This window comes from Esox lucius, chromosome 1 (genome assembly GCF_011004845.1).
Source record: "Esox lucius isolate fEsoLuc1 chromosome 1, fEsoLuc1.pri, whole genome shotgun sequence".
In the NCBI taxonomy this organism is placed as follows: Eukaryota; Metazoa; Chordata; class Actinopteri; order Esociformes; family Esocidae; genus Esox; species Esox lucius.
In genome coordinates, this window is record NC_047569.1 from 19339603 (window position 1) to 19357725 (window position 18123).

The 18123-nt window shown below is 37.5% G+C and overlaps 1 protein-coding gene across 1 annotated transcript; it reads right to left on the reverse strand.

The window, feature by feature from the left end:
• Positions 1 to 789: 789 nt before the first annotated feature.
• barx2 (BARX homeobox 2) lies at positions 790 to 17338 on the reverse strand. The gene is made up of 4 exons (XM_010902396.4): positions 16818 to 17338; positions 7815 to 8127; positions 2447 to 2531; positions 790 to 2114 (listed from the first exon to the last, which is right to left on the reverse strand). Exons 1-4 carry the CDS (start codon positions 17002 to 17004, stop codon positions 1815 to 1817), a joined length of 885 nt encoding a protein of 294 aa, XP_010900698.1. The 5' UTR covers positions 17005 to 17338; the 3' UTR covers positions 790 to 1814.
• Between the last annotated feature and the right edge of the window lie 785 nt (positions 17339 to 18123).

The window sequence follows — 18123 nt, forward strand, 5'->3', positions numbered from 1 at the left end:
ACAAGTATTTAATGAGACTGTAAATAACTTTGTGTAAAACAGTAATTATTTTTCAATTTATTTTAATAATAATGTGTTATATCTACTTGATAATTGTGTTGTCTTGTTTTTTAAACTATATTCCACAAATGTTTATGATTTTATTATATTTATATAGGACTTTGTAAGATGTATTTTATCCAAAAACATACAAAGTTACCTCTACTCAATAGTATTTTGTGTAATTTGTTGCCTTATTTATTTGTAGTAGATTCATTTTCAAATTTTTCACTGTGCTGGAATGTTAAAATAAATTTTACCACAATTGTTTTAAAAAATTACAAAAATGTCTAAAACATTTCCAATTTACCAGTAAGAAAACATGTCATTCTTTCCACGACTATTGTTAAACCAAAAGCAAATGGTCTCACTTCTTCCAAGAAACCAATTCACTAACAATGTATTCTGTCAACTTAGCTCTCACCTGCACCTTGGTTTTACTTCAATGTAGTTGCATTGCATATAAGATCGTTTTAGTATATGGATAGCAGAAAATTTAAGAAACCAAAATTCAGTAAACCATTGAGTATGCTTGAAATGGTCTAGAAATATAGATGGTGGTTTCTTGAGAATTTAGTTACTGGTTAGTTTTTTAATGAAGATCCAAAATAGTTAGTTATTATTCATATAATAATGTGGGACTTATATTAATATGGAAATGATTGCCATTTATTAAATGTTTTTAAATACACAACACACAACAGAATATAGTAAAAATAATTTCATGTGAAACCGAACAATCAGCAAATATTCTAATATCCATCTCCCCAAAAAACAAAACAATTAATTAGCTTACCAAGCAAGCATTATTTACATAAGAAAATATTGAAATAGCTAATATCAAACAAAAAATAGATTTTGTGTTTTATAAATGAACTCTTTACAAATAGATTACTTGAGGACACAACATGAAGGCAATGCAGAAAATAAGTGTTGAAAAGCAGCTAAAGACTGTATTATGTGGGCAGACTTTAAGGCATAGTTGGAGGAGTGCACTGTTCAAGCAAAGCCCTGCGGGCAGAAAACATCTAAAAAAAAAGGTTAAATGTTTGGCAGTTTCCTCATTTCTTTGACACAGGCTGTGATTTATTCATTTTTACAGTCTTTGACAGGTTAAAAGGCTTCCCTCATGGTAGTAAAATCACTCCATCATCAGCCCCAACCTAGAAAGTTAATGTCCTAGATACTCAATGTTTCTACAAATAAAAATACTATATTATATAACAATAATTCAGATTTTTTACCAAAGTCTGACTTTTTAATCTGCAAACGTAAAACACTGTAAAAGAACAATTTACATTCATTTTGTATGAATTAATCTTTGTGTTTCTATACTGGTAAAGCTTGTGATAAGAGAAAAGGCACAATTAACAGTGTGGTCATTATTTAGGCAACCTGGACAAAATGGAACTAAAGGAATTCCCTTGTTATAAACAAGCAGGTTTAAGCCTGGAGACATGACATTGTTGTTCTTAAATGAAAACAAAAACACATAGACGAAATATACTGTACACTTCTGGATGTTTCTTTTGTATTTATATGGCTGTCTACATGTAAACTTTGTAAAATAAAATTGTATTTCAGTATGTCCTAAGTCATATGACAAAACCAGTGAATGTAACCCACTCCCGTCAACTCAATAAAATGATTGACTAATCAACACCAGAGAGGGGTTTTCCGATCCTGATCCTGAGGAACTACAGTAAGTGCTTCTATTTTCCTGTTGGCACCAGTCTTTGGGTGTTTCTTTGAGACATTTACATTAACTGTCTTATTTAGCTGGCTGCTAGTGTCTCTGAATGCATCATGAGAGGCTGGTCTTGGTTCTCTTGACCCTTGCTCACTACTGTGGGATTATGGGTCTCTGTTGCACTGGCAGGAGTACTCAGATCCTGAGGTTCTGACTGTAGAGACTCTCTGTGGGCCAAGGCCTCATCAGCTGCCCTCCTCCTCTTTTCCTCTTCAGCCAGCCTGGCCATCCTCTCCTCTGCCTCAATCTCCTCCGTGGTGGGGATAGAGTTCTTCTTGGGCCGGCCCTTAGGTTTGGTGGGGGCCTCCTGTCCTCCCTTTAGCACCTAGGGCAAAACATGCCACACAAACACAGACAGTTGGCTCAGTGAAGTGGTGATTAATCCTAGCTGCAGTCAAAGGCACCCAGAGGTATTATAGTAATTAACGAAAGATGTATGACTCTGAGATACCCCTTTTACTGTCATTAATATTTAGAGTTAATGGTTTAAGCCTTTTGGTCTCTGAGCTGCTGACCTGACAACACTAAACTTTAGTTTCCAAAGTAGCTCCTTATTCATCAACATCCCTCGACCAAACAATTTTCAGTCCTATTACTCCTCCAGCCTAGAGTAAGCCAGCCAGGGCCAATGTTGTTATGGTTGTACAGTATTCTCACCATTTTTTTCCACTTCATCCTTCTGTTCTGATACCAGGTCTTCACCTGAAGTTGTGTAAGACCAAGGGACTGGGCCAGATCTAGCCTGCAGTGAGACAAAGGAATACATACTTCATTTAAGTTAATGTTCTTATTTAAGCATCACCACCAATATTCTTTAAACGATAAAATAAGCTCTATATAAGCTATCATGTGCAGTTTAACTGGCATCCTAAACTAGGACTCAATTCTAGCATGGTGCATCAAAGTACACCCTTTTTTAATTTAGCCCTGTTACTTTCCAGGGATCGACAGCATGTGAACCCATTGAACAGACATCTGTTTGGGAGATAAATAATCTAATCTAATTATTTGTTGCTAGATGTGTGGAATTCTGGACACATCCACCATGTGTTCTGATCCATGACTAATATTACTATTTGTTGGCATGTAACATTGCCAAGAAAATCTGGTCAGAGAAAAACATGTCATCCTGGGGAGGGAGTGGAAATTATGTTATTGAAATAAGATTAATTTCAAAGTCTTTCAATTCACAATCCTTCACACTGACATTTTAGAAATTGGCTTTAATTTCATATTGCAAAAGCATTCAAACCCCTAATCAATTATGTCTCATTACTGAATTAAAATGTTGTTCGGTTTTATATATTGTAAAACAGAACAGACATTTACAAATCAATTATTATATGGTGATATTGGATTTATGTTGGGGAAATAGTTGTAAGAAATATAAAAAAGGTAATCTGTTGCTTCCTTAAGTATTAAATCTTGGTCCGGTGGAAGCTGCCAGTTTACAATGACGAAAGAAATTGACCTAACAAGGACACAGTTACCTTGTCATTGACCTATGAATCATTAAAGCAGCTGTCAATTACTAAAAACTGAAGCTTTGTAGGGAATTCACCTTTCTGTAGACAATGATCATAAGAACAAGTCCAAATCAAGAATGCAGTTGGTCAAGAACAAAAATATGAATGTTCTACAATAGCAGAGTCAAAGTCTTGATCTAGATTGATTCTATGGCACTACTTGAAAATTCCAGTCCATAATCACCACTTAAAGCAGGAGCAAATCTGCCAAGAGGAATTTATCAAAAACCCTCCGTCATGGTGTGCAAAGCTGGTTCATACTTACCTAAAGACAAAGCTGTTACCAGAATATAATTTGAAGGGGTGGAATATTTACGCACACATCATATTTCATTTTATATGTTATATGTTTCAGTTTTTATTTCCCAACACAAAACCAATGTTGTGTTGGGAAATATTTTTACAATATTTATATATGAATAAAATGTCAATGTACCATTTGTAATTGAGTAAAATAACAATATTGAATTACTATCTTTAAACAATACCATTCAAAAGTCTGGGGTCACACATTTCCTTGTTATACATGAAAATATACATGAAATTAGTTTGAAAAGGGAATATAGCAAAATGAATAGGAAAAATTGTAATCACCCAGGTTAGAAATAGCGATTTATATTTAAAAATAATAATTGTGTCCTTAAAAACTTGCTTTTGTCAAAGAATTTTCCATTTGCAACCTGCAGGCCTTTGGCCATCTAGTTGTCAATTTGCTGAGGTAATCTGAAGAGATTTCACCCAGTGCTTCCTGAAGCACTTTCCACAAATTGGATTGGCTTGATGGGCACTTCTTATGTACCATACAGTCAAGCTGCTACCATAACCGCTCAATAGGGTTGAGATCCGGTGACTGTGCTGGCCACTCCATTATAGACAGAATACCAGTTGACTGCTTTTTCCTTAAAAGGTTTTTCCATAGTTTGGAGCTGTGCTTTGGGTCATTGTTCTGTTGCATGATGAAAATGGCTCCAATCAAGTGCTGTCCATAGGGTATGACATGGCGTTGCAAAATGGAGCGATAGCCTTCCTTCGTCAAGAACCCTTTTACCCTGTACAAATCTTTTACTTTACCACTACCAAAGCACCCCCAGACCATCACATTGACTCCACCATGCTTGATAGATGGTGTCAAGCACTCCTCCAGCATCTTTCCATGTGGTCTGCATCCCACAAATGTTCTTCTTTGTGATTCAAACACCTTAAACTTAGATTTGACTGTACATAACACTTTTTTCCAATATTCCTCTGTCCAGTGTCTTTTGCTCATCTTAATCTTTTCTTTTTATTGGCCAGTCTGAGATATGGCTTTTTCTTTGCAACTCTGCAGAGAAGGCCAGCATCCCGGAGTCACCTCTTTATAGTTGACATTGAGACTGGTGTTTTGCAAGTACTATTTAAGCCACCAGTTGAGGACCTTTGAGGCATCTGTTTCTCAAACTAGACTAATGTATTTGTCTTCTTCCTCAGTTGTACACCACTGCCTCCTACTCCTCTTTTTATTCTGGTTAGACACAGTTTGTGCAGATCAGTTAAGGGAGTAGTACATTGTACAAATCAGTATTGTACAAGATCTTCAGTTTTTTGGCAATTTCTTGCATGGAATAGCCTTCATTTCTCAGAACAAGAATAGACTGATGAGGTTTAGAAGAAAGTTATTTGTTTCTGGCCATTTTGAGTCTGTAATCGAACCCACAATTGCTGATGCTCCAGATTCTCAACTAGTCCAAAGAAGGCTATATTTATTGCTTCTTTAAACAGCACAGCAGTTTTCGGTTGTGCTAACATAATTGCAAAAGAGTTTTGTAATGATCAATTAGCCTTTTAAAATTATAAACGTGGTTTAGAAAACACAACACAGGACTTATGTTTGCTGATAATGGACCTCTGTATACCTGTATAGATATTCCATAAAAAATCTGCTGTTTCCAGCTACAATTGTCATTTACAACACTAACAATATATTCACTGTATATTTGATCAATTTGATGTTATCCTTATATTTTTTAAACCAGGAAACTTCTAAGTGACCCATAACATTTGATCTGTAGTGTATCTGCTAAATATCATTAGGTTACTACACTTCCATTAGCTTGCCCTGTGATATTTTCCTCTCTTTCTAAATTATCGTCCTCCCTTCTTTATCTACATCTAAATATATATTAAAGAATTTGATTGAGGGAACTGCATTCCATACAACTATAGACTTTGGTCAGATGATTTAGTTTGGAGTAAAAAAGTGTGTGCGCATATAAAACCATCTGGCTGTCCATCATGCTTGACTGTGTCTATCATGCTTGAATGTCAAACCACCTAGTGGAGGGACTGGAGGTAAGGAAAGTAATTACAGGAGAGGAAAGTACCCCAGCTATTTATGGTCATTAGTCTTCTACGGATGGAAACCACACACTCACAGTGACAGGCTGCCATACAGTCCTTCATTAATGGCTGCTAGAGGCACTTAGAAGACCTCTACTGCTTAGGTCTCTACCCTGGGAGGAGGGGCCTTAGCTAAAGAAATGCACAATGATAATAATGATGCTGGCTACTAATATCAATAAAATAATGATTGCTTAAGGATTTAAATCATTACAGAAACCCTGCATGTGTTAGGGGATGTAATTTGTTCTGCCTAATCTTTTTCACACTATCGTCCTGTGGTTGTTGATGGACCTTTATATCCTATTGTTCCCTGAATTCAAAACTCAAAGACTGTAGGGTCTCAAAGCCAAAAAAAACAGCAAGACAAAGAATGAGCCAAAACAAGGAGTTATCATGGGATTATAACAAAGTGGACTGTGTTGTGCAATAACTGTGATGTGGTCTTTGAAAGTGATATTTTTTCTACTAATGTTTTCCATCCAGCTGTGCATTTAATCAGTTTCTTACAGCCAGTGGGAATTAGATAATTGAAATGATCCAGGATTTGGCACTATGGGCAGAAGGAGTCATTTTTGGATCACCACTGGGCTGTTGAAGTTGACCTCAGCCTTCACTGAGAAAGTATGGTGAGACTGACGTCTGATTTGTATTGAATAAAAATGAATCATGGGATTGGGATCCATGGATGTGTGTGTCTGTGTGTGTATGTGTGTGTGTGGAGGGGGGTGCAGAATGTGCAATGTTAAAAAGGAGAGCTGTGATTAGTTGTAATTCCTACTGTGCTAGTTTCTTTATATAAAAATAGCAATATTTTCAAAGAAATTCCAGTCTAGAACATAGATATGCATGAGGATAGGTTTTTAATTTGATTAATATCAAATAGCAAATATATTTTAGCATTCAATATGTTGAATATCGAAATAGAAAATAATGTGTATTTGGCTAGGTTTTTAATACAATACAAAATGTAAATATTTTATATGAGCCAATTGTTATTAAACTCAATATACTACTTGTATTATAGAGCAAGTAGAAAAGCTTTGCAACACCTACATGCAACATCGTGGAGTCATAAAGAAGGCCTGCAAGGCCTAAATGTCATTAATATGCCAAATTTGATTTAATATTTCTCAAATATGATTTAGAATATCAAATATATGTCAACAATCATCCAGCTATGTCTTTTTTTTCCAAATCTACCACCATATCAAATAGAGTAACTGGCCAATCATTTTGTGGTTGTTGAGTTAAGGGTAAATTAATGATTTAATTCTCGCTCTGAACAAGATACTGAAATCCTGTGTCGCTGAGGTGTCTGGTGTTCTTGTTGCACGACCAAAGGAAAATATTAGGTTTATAGCTCAGTATTAATTTGTTTTATAATGGAAATACAAATGTCAGGACAACTATAAAATTTAAAATGTGTTATGGTTGTGTGTCAGATCTTGAAAATGATCCAGTGACTGGAATCTAAGACATGGATATTACCTCATCTCATTGTACACAGCTACATTTATTTTATATACATCTGCACATACTAAATGTTTGGCAGAATATCAATGTAATACATTTCTGTTTGCTTGTGTTGGCAGATAGGCGCTAGTTTCTTGAATAGAACAGTGTTTCCTTGTTGAGACTTTTTGCTATTCAAATGCTTAGGGTTACTCTTGTCTCAACTAGAATGCTGAGGTAATGCCCTGGCTTTCAGAGCGTTATATTACATGTGACATACATCAAAATGTTATGATGTCGAAGCTGAACTTTTTGTCAGCCATTGCATTTGGTTTGTGTTTTATTAAATGTTATTGCATTCACAAAATGTCATATTTTCAACAATTGTCATTAGATGAAATCAAATTAGAAGTACTAAAATACTGATCTATGAGGAAGTATGTTTTTCAATTAAGTATATTTAAATTATTATTAACAGTGTGTAAAGTTTTTGCTGAAAGAGTAGTGGGATTCAAAGCCATACGGCAGCAGTACATGTGTGCCTGGAGGCAGTAGCTTGGACTGCTGAACCAACGGACGCCACTCTTCCTTCAAGAAATCAATCAAAAACAGAACCTGTGGATATTTTATTGAGGAAAATCAAACATAAGATGCAGAATTATACTGACCTATCAGGGGTGGAGAGATACTTCTGCTTCTGGAATTTCTTCTCCAGGCCCATGAGCTGCAATTCTGTGAATATTGTGCGACTGCGTCTTGGCTTCTTCAGCCTGGGGGTACTGTGCTCTGTGTCTGACTCACTGCTGATACTGACGGTTGTCTCACTGGGGGAGGGGTCAGAGACCCGTGAGTGGTGCTGGGGGGAAAGCAGAGGCAGGTGGGGTACATGGCCCGGGGAGGAGGGCTGGGAGAGGTGAGCGGGTAGATTGGGCTGCCGTGTGATGACTGAGAGTAGAGGGTAGGTCCGCAGTGAGGAGGATCCTTGAAAAAGTAAATAGAGAGGCACGTCAGAGGCTGGCTGCTTAGAAAGGCAAACTAATAAATACAGTTGTACTTAAAAAAATATATAATTTAGTGGTGTTTTAATTTGCTCTGCTATTCTATATTGTATAATAGTTTTTATAGACCGGTTAGACTGGGTCCTTTTTAATTGCTCTTTTATACAATGAAATGTGTTTTGCTTTTGACCTCTGATGAAGAGGGACATGATCCTAATGACGCACTGTGTGTTTTACTTTGCTCCTTTTAACCCACCAATGTAATAATTATTTTTATCTTGGACAGATAAACGATGTGTCTCTGCCACCTCCAACACACATGCAGTCACACAGTAATACACAGGGCTGTAAATCCAAACCAAACCTCATGGTTTAATCACTCTCTCTCCTTACTTCCTTTATCTCTTTCTGCAGACAGTAGCAGTGCAATTCCACAATCAATAAAAAGTAACACTTGTCTTGGAGCCACTGAAGACAAGCCCAAAGATGGTGCTCCAGCCTGAAGATAAGTGGTGTAAAATATGTATGGCTCCAAATAGCACATTTTCAGTAGCACAAGTATTTGCAGTGTTACAGCAGTATTTGCAGTGACTATGTTTTAACTTTTGTAATTATGCATTGTTTATTTGTCAATCAGTTATCATTATTCTATTCTGATGTCTTGGCATCATCTTGACAATGTGCAAATGCTCGCTAAACTACAGTGGATATAAAAATCTACACACACCTGTTAAAATGCCAGGTTTTTGGGATGTAAAAGAATGAGACAAAGATAAATCATGTCAGAACTTTTTTCACTTTTAATGGGACCTATAATGTGAACAATACAATTGAAAAACAAACTGAAATCTTCAAGGGGAAGAAATAAAAAAGGAAAACCTTACAATAACCTGGTTGCATAAGTGTGCACACCCTCTTATAACTGGAGATGTGGCAGTGTTCAGAACTAACCAATCACATTCAAACTCATGTTAAATAGAAGTCATTACACACCTGCCATCATTTAAAGTTACTCTGATTAATCACAAATAAAGTTCAGCTGTTCTGACATCTTCTTAGTTGCATCTCAGATTAAAAGCCATGGTCCACAGAGAGTTTCCAAAGCATCAGAGGGATCTCAATGTTGAACGATATCAGTCAGGAGAAGGGTACAAAATACTTTCTAAAGCATTAGATATACCATTGAACACAGTGAAGACAGTCATCATCAAGTGGAGAAAGTATGGCACAACAGAGACATTACCAAGAACTGGACTTCCCTCCAAAATTGATGAAAAGACGAGAAGAAAACTGGTCAGGAAGTCTTCCAAGAGCCCTACAGCAACATTAAAGGAACTGCAGGAATTTCTGGCAAGTACTGGCTGTGTGCTACATGTGACAACAATCTCCCATATTCTTCATATGAATGGGCTATGGGGTAGGGTGGTTAATCTTTTCTTACATAGAGAAACATCCAATCCCGGCTGAAATTTGCAAAAAAAACATCAAGTCCCCCAAAAGCACGTGGGAAAATGTGTTATGGTCTGAAACCAAGGCCAAACTTTTTGGCCATAATTCAAAAAGGTATGTTTGGCGCAAAAACAACACTGCACATCACCCAAAGAACACCATACTCACAGTGAAGCATGATGGTGGCATTGTGAAGAGGGCTCTGCACAGGCGATGTCCTCGCAATCTGCTCTGATTTGGAGCGCTTTTATAAAGAAGAGTGGGCAAATATTACCCAAAAAGACTGAGTGCTGCAATAAAATCAAAAGGTTTAAGGGTATGCACACTTATGCAACCAGGTTATTGTGAGTTTTTTTCACCCTCAAAGATTTCAGTTAATTCTGAACACAGCCACATCCCCAGTTATAAGAGGGTGTGCACACTTATGCAATCAGGTTACTGTATTATTTTTATTTTTCTTAATTTTTTCCCCTCGAACACTTCAGTTTGTTTTTCAATAGAATTGTTCATGTTATAGGTCACATTAAAGGTGGAAGAAGTTCTTACATGATTTATATTTGTCTCATTCTTTTACATCACAAGAACCTGCCATTATAACAGGGGTGTGTAGACTTTTTGTATCCACTGAATCTAAGACTGACATATAAACTGAGGCCTCGTTTGGTTTGGAGTGGAAGAGACTAATAATTTACGGAAGAAATGAAGAAATCCAATAAGACAGCTGTAGACAGTTAAAGGAGCTGCGGTGGTCAGGAGGTTAGGCTAAGAGATAAGTGAGCATACAGAGGAGAAAGAAGAAGGTTACACGATGAAGCCTGCCCCTCTTCATCCCCCGCTCCCCCCATGCCCGACCTCTTCTTCTCGCTCAGACAGAGCCTTACGCCCGTTCTTGAATGACATCATCGCAGGGCACTGAGCTCATCACTAAACTTCCACCTCATGGAATCACTGGTGCAGCGAGTCTGGACATGACATCTCCCTCCACCTTCCCACCCCTCTCCCACTCCTTGTTTCTCTCACCTGCACAAATCAACTAGAATTATTATATTTGTATTCATAAAATGGCACTTAGTTGGAGTGTGAATGTATTAATCTATCTGAAATATATTAGCTGTTGTATTATGGAATATTTCTAAATACATCAAAATATAAGATTGTGGTTTGAGTAATTGCTTCATGTCACTTTGAATGACAATGTTGATTGAGAAGCAAGGATGGAAACATTTGGGATACTTTTACATTCTTCTGGAAATCTCCTGTCAATGCAGAGCTTGAGGTTATGACAGCCATGCCTTTTGGATGCTTGTCAGAAGGGAAGTATCAAACCTCATGGTGACTTTCCACTGTTAACTGAGCCGGCTTCCTGAGACTAGATCTGACACATAGTTGACAAGCACCAGTGTCCCGCCTATAGTTCACAAATAAACCATTTGTGTAGCACACAGAGTGCACTCCATTCAGACTAGCACGTGCTGGTGGTGGTTAAGACAAAAGATACTGCCAAAGAACACAACAACAATAGGCCATAAGAATTTGATATAAACATGCTTGCCTTTTCTGTATGACATGTTTGTATATGTTTGTTGTATACAATGTATACAATATATTTTATGAAAACATACATGAAATTCGTTTTTATAGGAAATATAGCTAAATGAATAGGAAATATAGTCACTGACAAGGTTAGAAGTAATGATTTTTTGTTGAAATTATAGTGTCCTTCAAACTTTGCTTTCTTCAAATAATCCTACATTTGCAGCAATTACAACGTTGCAGACCTTTGGCATTCCAGTTGTCAGTTTTTTGAGGCAAAATGAATAGGAAAAATAGTCATCGCCCAGGTTAGAAATAGCGATTTTTATTTAAAAATAATAATTGTGTCCTTAAAAACTTGCTTTTGTCAAAGAATTCTCCATTTGCAACCTTGCTAGTTGTCAATTTGCTGAGGTAATCTGAAGAGATTTCACCCAGTGCTTCCTGAAGCACTTTCCACAAGTTGGATTGGCTTGTTAGGCACTTCATGCGTACCATACGGTCAAGCTGCTCCCACAAGAGCTCAATAGGGTTGAGATCCGGTGACTGTGCGGATCACTCCATTATAGACAGAAAATCAGCTGACTGCTTCTTCCCTAAAAAGTACTTCCATAGTTTGGAGCTGTGCTTTGCGTCATTGCCCTGTTGCAGGAGGAAATTGGCTCCAATCAAGTGCTGTTCACAGGGTATGACATGGCGTTGCAAAATGGAGTGATAGCCTACCTTCGTCAAGATCCCTTTTACCCTGTACAAATCTCTTACTTTACCACTACCAAAGCACCCCCAGACCATCACATTGCCTCCACCATGCTTGACAGATGGTGTCAACACTCCTCCAGCATCATTTAATTTGGTTTGCAACTCACAAATGATCTTCTTTGCGACCTAAACACCTCAAACTTAGATTTGTTTATCCATAACACTTTTTTCCAATCTTCCTCTGTCCAGTGTTTCGGTTATTTTGCCCATTATAATATTTTCTTTTTATTGGCAAATCTGATATGGCGTTTCCTTGGCAACTCTGCTGAGAAGGCCAGCATCACAGAGTTGCCTCTTCACTGTTGATGTTGAGACTGGAGTTTTCCGGGTACTATTTCATGAAGCTGCCACTTGAGGACCTGTGAATCATCTGTTTCTCAAACTATACACTCTAATGTATTTGTTCTCTTGCTCAGTTATACACCCAGGCCTCCCATTCCTCTTTCTATTCTGGTTAGAGACAATTTTCACAGTTCTGTGAAGGCAGTAGTACACAGAATGTGTATGAGATCTTCAGTTTCTTGGCAATTTCTCACATGGAATAGCCTTCATTTTTCAGAACAAGAAGAGACTGACAAGTTTTAGAAGAAATGTCCTTGTATCTGGCCATTCTGAGCCTGTAATTGAACACACAATTGCTGATGCTCCAGATACTGAACTAGTCCAAAGAAGGCCAGTTTTACTGCTTCTTTAATCAACACAGCAGTTTTCTGCTGGGTTAACATAATTGCAAAAAGGTTTTCAAATGATCAATTAACCTTTTACATTGATAATCTTAGATTAGCAGACACAATGTGCATTAACAATGTCTAGACTGTATTTCTAATCAATGTGAACAATGACATTTCTATGTGACCCCAAAATGTTGATATACTTTTGATATATTTATAAACTGAGAGGTTTAAATTCTGAATGCTGAGGGTCATGGTTTAAGTAAGCAATATGGGAATAAGGGGTGTTGTCTATGCCCAATATACCATGGCTAAGAGCTGTTCTTATGCACAATGCAACACGGAGTGACTGGACACCACACGTAGCTGTGGTATATTGCCAATTTATCACAAACCCCGGAGATACCTTATTGCTCTTATAAACCAGTTACCAGTGCAATTACAGCAGTAGAAAGTGATGTAATGTCATTCCCGTGGTGTACAGTGTTTTACAAACCGAATGATTTAAATCCAGAATGCTGACCACAGGTATAACATCAAATCATTTTTACTGCTCTAATTGCATTGGTAACAGGTTTATTAGAGCAATAGTGAATCTCAGGGGTTTTGGGGTTTGTGATTATATACCACACGCCCTTGTGCTGTATTGCTTGCATATATATTTCTACAGCCATCCTAAGCCAAACACTGTACAGATCGGATGGGCAATAGGCATGCTGCTTTTAAATGTGCTTCCGCTCTCACTCCTTTAAATGACAGATAATACCATTAATTGAAGTTTGGTTTTCATGAGAAAGCTATGACATTTTAAGAATGTTGTGTATTGTGGTACTATTTTCATATGCCAAAATGGGGGTGTTGTGTTTCCTGTAAGTTTTAACTAAGTATTATACATGAAACCCAATCCTGTGAATTATTCATTGGCATTCAGAAACACCCTGGAGCACAATCTACTGTAAAACTGATCTCTGATGGCCTGGTAGCTCTGGAATTAAAGTGAGACAAAAGAGACAGAAAACTGAACTTACCCTGTGCCTGCATGCATGCAAAGATACCTAATCACATTCCTCAAGCTTGCCTCGTTTTTAATTGCAAGCTGTATTGTACTTTGTGGATTAGCTGTTAAAATGGGTTGAAAACTCTTTGCTCTCATTGCTTTTGTCCCTAAGCCCTCAGCCATTGCACAGAACTAGGCTGCAGTACCTATGCCCCTCAGGGTGCATACCCTCCTATTTGGCCATTTTTCATCACGCTGTCATGTGAGATTACACCAGAGTTGATTTTTATCTCTTCTGCCTTCCAGAACTGCCTCTAAAAGCCTTGCCCTGGGTTCTGCTGAGAGACGAGGCTTGAAATGAAATATTGTAACCCGCTATTACACTGTCCACTGCTCTCCATTAAGGTAATGATCTGCTGGAGGTCAGGTCTGTAGCTTTTGTAGTTTTACAAGGCATAAAACGACGACAGGGAATACCCTTCGAAGTTTGTCAACTGGTTTTACTGTGTAATCGGTTCTAAAGACATTTGGCATGGCATAGAAAAATGGACCATCATGAAACAGTTAAGAGTAAGCAGAGAGCTGTGATCCGACACAGAAAAATAAAAAAATCAGAGTGGAGGGGGTTGCTCTATCAAAGACAGGAGTAATCGCTTTGTTGACATGTTAATTCTACTAGTTGATCCCATATTACATCAAGAACACGTAAACAACGTGTCATTTGTATAAGGACCTTCGGGCCTAACAACCACATTGGTTGCCTGATTGACACCACTGTCCTACAGCAGCCTCTACCGGTAACTACTGGAGTAGCAGTTTCACACTGGGAAAATTTAGACTGCACTTTCCCTGATGGGAATCACAGCAGGCCAATGGCCTTTCACTGACTCTGGGCCTATAAGCCTGCCAGCTTCTATATTGAGCAGTACAGGCCATTGAAGTGCAGGAATATAATGTGTCTCACACCCCCTCAGCTGCAAATAAGTGGTGGTCACTTGGTAGTAATATGTGGGCTGGTTACTCTATCCATCAGTCACAGCAATGCCAAAACCCTTTACAGTGCCCTCTAGCACACACCCAGACTACAGCAGAGCAAATAGGGAATCACCTACTATTTATACCTTTGTTACTGTCATAATCAAATTGCAGCTGCTATTATATCAAAATGTAAGACCACTAATGTACTTGAGACATTAGTGGTCAATGTGTTTTTTACTCAACAATAGGATACCCCATGAAGAACGGATACAGAAACACCATTGCATTTGAGGCAAATATATCTGTCAGTCTTTCATGACAAAAGTATTCTTATTATTTTTTTAGGGGGGAATTAGTGACTTTACTGTAGTTACCACACAGTGCTGGAAGCTTTTATGACAGCAGATCAACAGTAATCATGTGAAAATTGAGGTTAGTAAGCCATAACAACTGTGAAGAAGGAGGACTTTATTTAAGGTTGTAAGCTTGATGTTTTGTGCACAAAGTTGTATATGCTAAGCAAGTAAGACATAATTCAAATAAATTGTCTTTACACTTTTGGCAATGCTTTATTTTGCTGCTATTTTCAAATTAATTTCAATTACAATCAAAACCTCAAACTATTTTAGGCAAGAATTATACGTATGGTTGGCCTTTTACACTGAATAAAGACTGAACTTGATGAAGTCTTAGTCATGAAGAGCTGGATTATGTACATATAGCTCTATAATTTAAAACTTGTACTGCTCTTTATGAGATGACAGTGGCTATGAATCTCTCTTCACAAAGCAACACAGTACAAAACTAATTGTGGCTGATTGACATAACCATACAATAACCTTTCATCATGTTTCCACAAGCAACTGTGTCAGATGGGCAAATGTACCTGCCCTCAGTTGGGTAGAGGCCATTTCCCATGCTTTAGGAAAGAGCGGCAGCAGTAGAAGTAATTAGGCAAGGCTCTGGGTTTAGCACAGTGCCCATATTAATCCTTCTAAATGAGGTGGACAAGTGGTCTAGTGGTTAAGGCTCTATTAGAAACCAAAAGCCTGCTGTCTCAACTAAGCGCAGGGTTTGTTGTGTTCTGAGTTAATGTGTCTTTTGTATGTTGACACATCAGGTTTCCCTGTACAAACCTCCTTGAGCATCACTTTGGGGCTTGATTCAAACAAATATAACATGAAAAAGACAGACTGACAATGATATGAATGTCAGCGATTGGACTAGCAATTTACAGTTTACAATGTGTTGGTAGGTCTATGTTGAGTAAATATTACCACCATATGTCTCAGGGCATTGTTACACTTGTGAAAAACACTGAAATTACAGTTGAACCATGCAATTAGTTTTTTTTTATTGAAAAATAGTAACACTTTCGGCAATTGTAAAATAAAACAAACTGGCTATCTAACAAATAGCCTACCACATGTTTTACAAATACAACATGCCATTCCTTCTACCTGTTTCATATATTTGTTTGTGTATACCTGTTTAAACGCATGGGGCAGGAAGATAGATTTTACGTAAGAGCGCTGGACCTGTAACAAGTACGTTGACGGTTCGAATCCTCAATTTTAAGAAAGGATGTCTGCAATTACTCATAATTACTTCAGGTACTGTAGGTTGTCAATACATTACTGATCCCTGGCTCGGTTATAAGTCCAATTTTATCAATCGTTCCAGCCTGAAATAATAGGCCACAATTATAACCATAATAAGCGAGGCCAATACGTTGATAAATATAGGTTGTAGGCATAACACCATTATCATACTACGAAGATCCATCGTGTAACAGCGTAAGCTACGGCATTAGTCCGAATTTAATTTTACACATAGTACGTCTAACAGTGCTCGTCTCGCACAACATACATTTACATTAATGACATTTTAATACTATTGTAGACCTTTCCATGCTTATGATTTCTGCTCCTCGTTCCCTTATTTGCTTAGAGTAGCTAGATAGATTCAGAGTCATCAAAAACTCATGCAGATGCAGCGCTCAGTTTCTCAAAAATATCAAGTTGGTATTTTCGGCACGGGTAGTGCTATGTCCTCTAATGACAGTTTAAAGTAATATATTGTTTCAATACAAGAGAGAAATAAGCTATTCATCAATAAGTCAACAACCGGACTTAACGTTATCAAAAGAAGAACATTCAAACAATTTACTTTCTTCATGATTTGAAATCATAACACAAATAGTTACATTGTATTCATAAACCATTAATACCACTGTCCATTAATCAGCATCCTACGTTTGACTGACAGTTCATGCATATCACTTACCCGAACATGAGTGCAGAGGTTTAGGCCGAACGATGATTGAAGGGCATACTGAGTAAAGAGAAAGCTTTTCAAAATAATCACAAGTTTCCTTGGAAAGAATTTCGTCAATCATAAAAGTCTTGTAGCGCCGCCTGGCTGCTTTCAGCTGCCCGGGGGAGGAGAGTCTTAACTCGGTTTGACAGTGCATGATGTCCACACTGTGCTTGGTTTTCGCACTGTGCCCACGTTTTCGTTTAAAATGTCAAAAGAAAAGTGTATATGACTTTGAGAGTAAGGTGTCTCCTAGCGCATTCGTATTATTAATGCATTTTTGTCTTCCGTTTTTGTTTTGGTCCCTGAGCCGTAGCCTACTTAACTGCAGAAGCCTTCAACTTGAGCTGCGCAGTGCTTCAGAGTGGTTATTATGAACTGAGTACAATGTGCCCGGACACGCTGCTATATAAACGATTTCCCCATACTACTGTTCCATCCCAGGACACTGCAGATGTCAATCAACTTCTCTTTTCCTCTCTCACTTGCTGCCACCCTCCCTCTCTCTCTCCTGCACTCTCACTCAGACTGACACACACTCGTTCTCACTCTCTCAACCCCTCTCGCAGCCCAAACCGATCTCTCTTTGTTCTTCCCTATCCAAACAAATTGCACGAGGAGTTCAAACATTATACTGATACAATATGCCCGATGATCGTATTATATTTACATAATTGCTGTTGTATGTGGACTCATTATTACTACGATGATGGTGATGATGATTTTATTTTCAGCCTTAGCCTTTTTTGTGATAATATTCATTTCTGAAATAAATTCCTTTCTGAGACGCACCTATCAAACTCAGAAATTACCTGAATTGGCATGTTTGCGCATATAGTCTAAATGTAAATGCCAGTTAATCTAAATCATGATTATTATATTTTGTCACACTTTTCAACTATTAGGTTAAGCCAAACTGAACTGAATACGAATGAGGTTTGAATTATTTTATTGAATGCATCTGGGGCTTGCATAAATAAAAGTTTGTCTTATAATAATAATTATTACTAGCAATATTATCAGCAAATGTATAACATGTTTGTATTTTTCTAGTATCGCACTTTTTCTACCGGCCTTTTTCTGGCAACAAGTTTCATAACTTAAGTTAATTTAGCAAACGGAATAAGACTTTTATATATATATAAATATATATTTAAAAAAAGTCCCCGACTTTTGTAGTACTTCTGAAGCAATTAAAACTAAAAGGTCCTCTGTCAACATACAAAAACGAGGATTACTACAGCAAGTTATTTTTCGTTGTGGTCAAAAATAGAGT

Coding starts and splice junctions, on each gene's coding strand:
- barx2 (XM_010902396.4), bottom strand. CDS start 17,004: ATGCACTGTCAAACCGAGTTAAGACTCTCCTCCCCCGGGCAGCTGAAA. Junction 8,128..16,817: donor ACCTCTGCACTCATGTTCGG/GTAAGTGATATG, acceptor TACTTTTTCAAG/GATCCTCCTCACTGCGGACC. Junction 2,115..2,446: donor GGATGAAGTGGAAAAAAATG/GTGAGAATACTG, acceptor GTTTTGCCCTAG/GTGCTAAAGGGAGGACAGGA.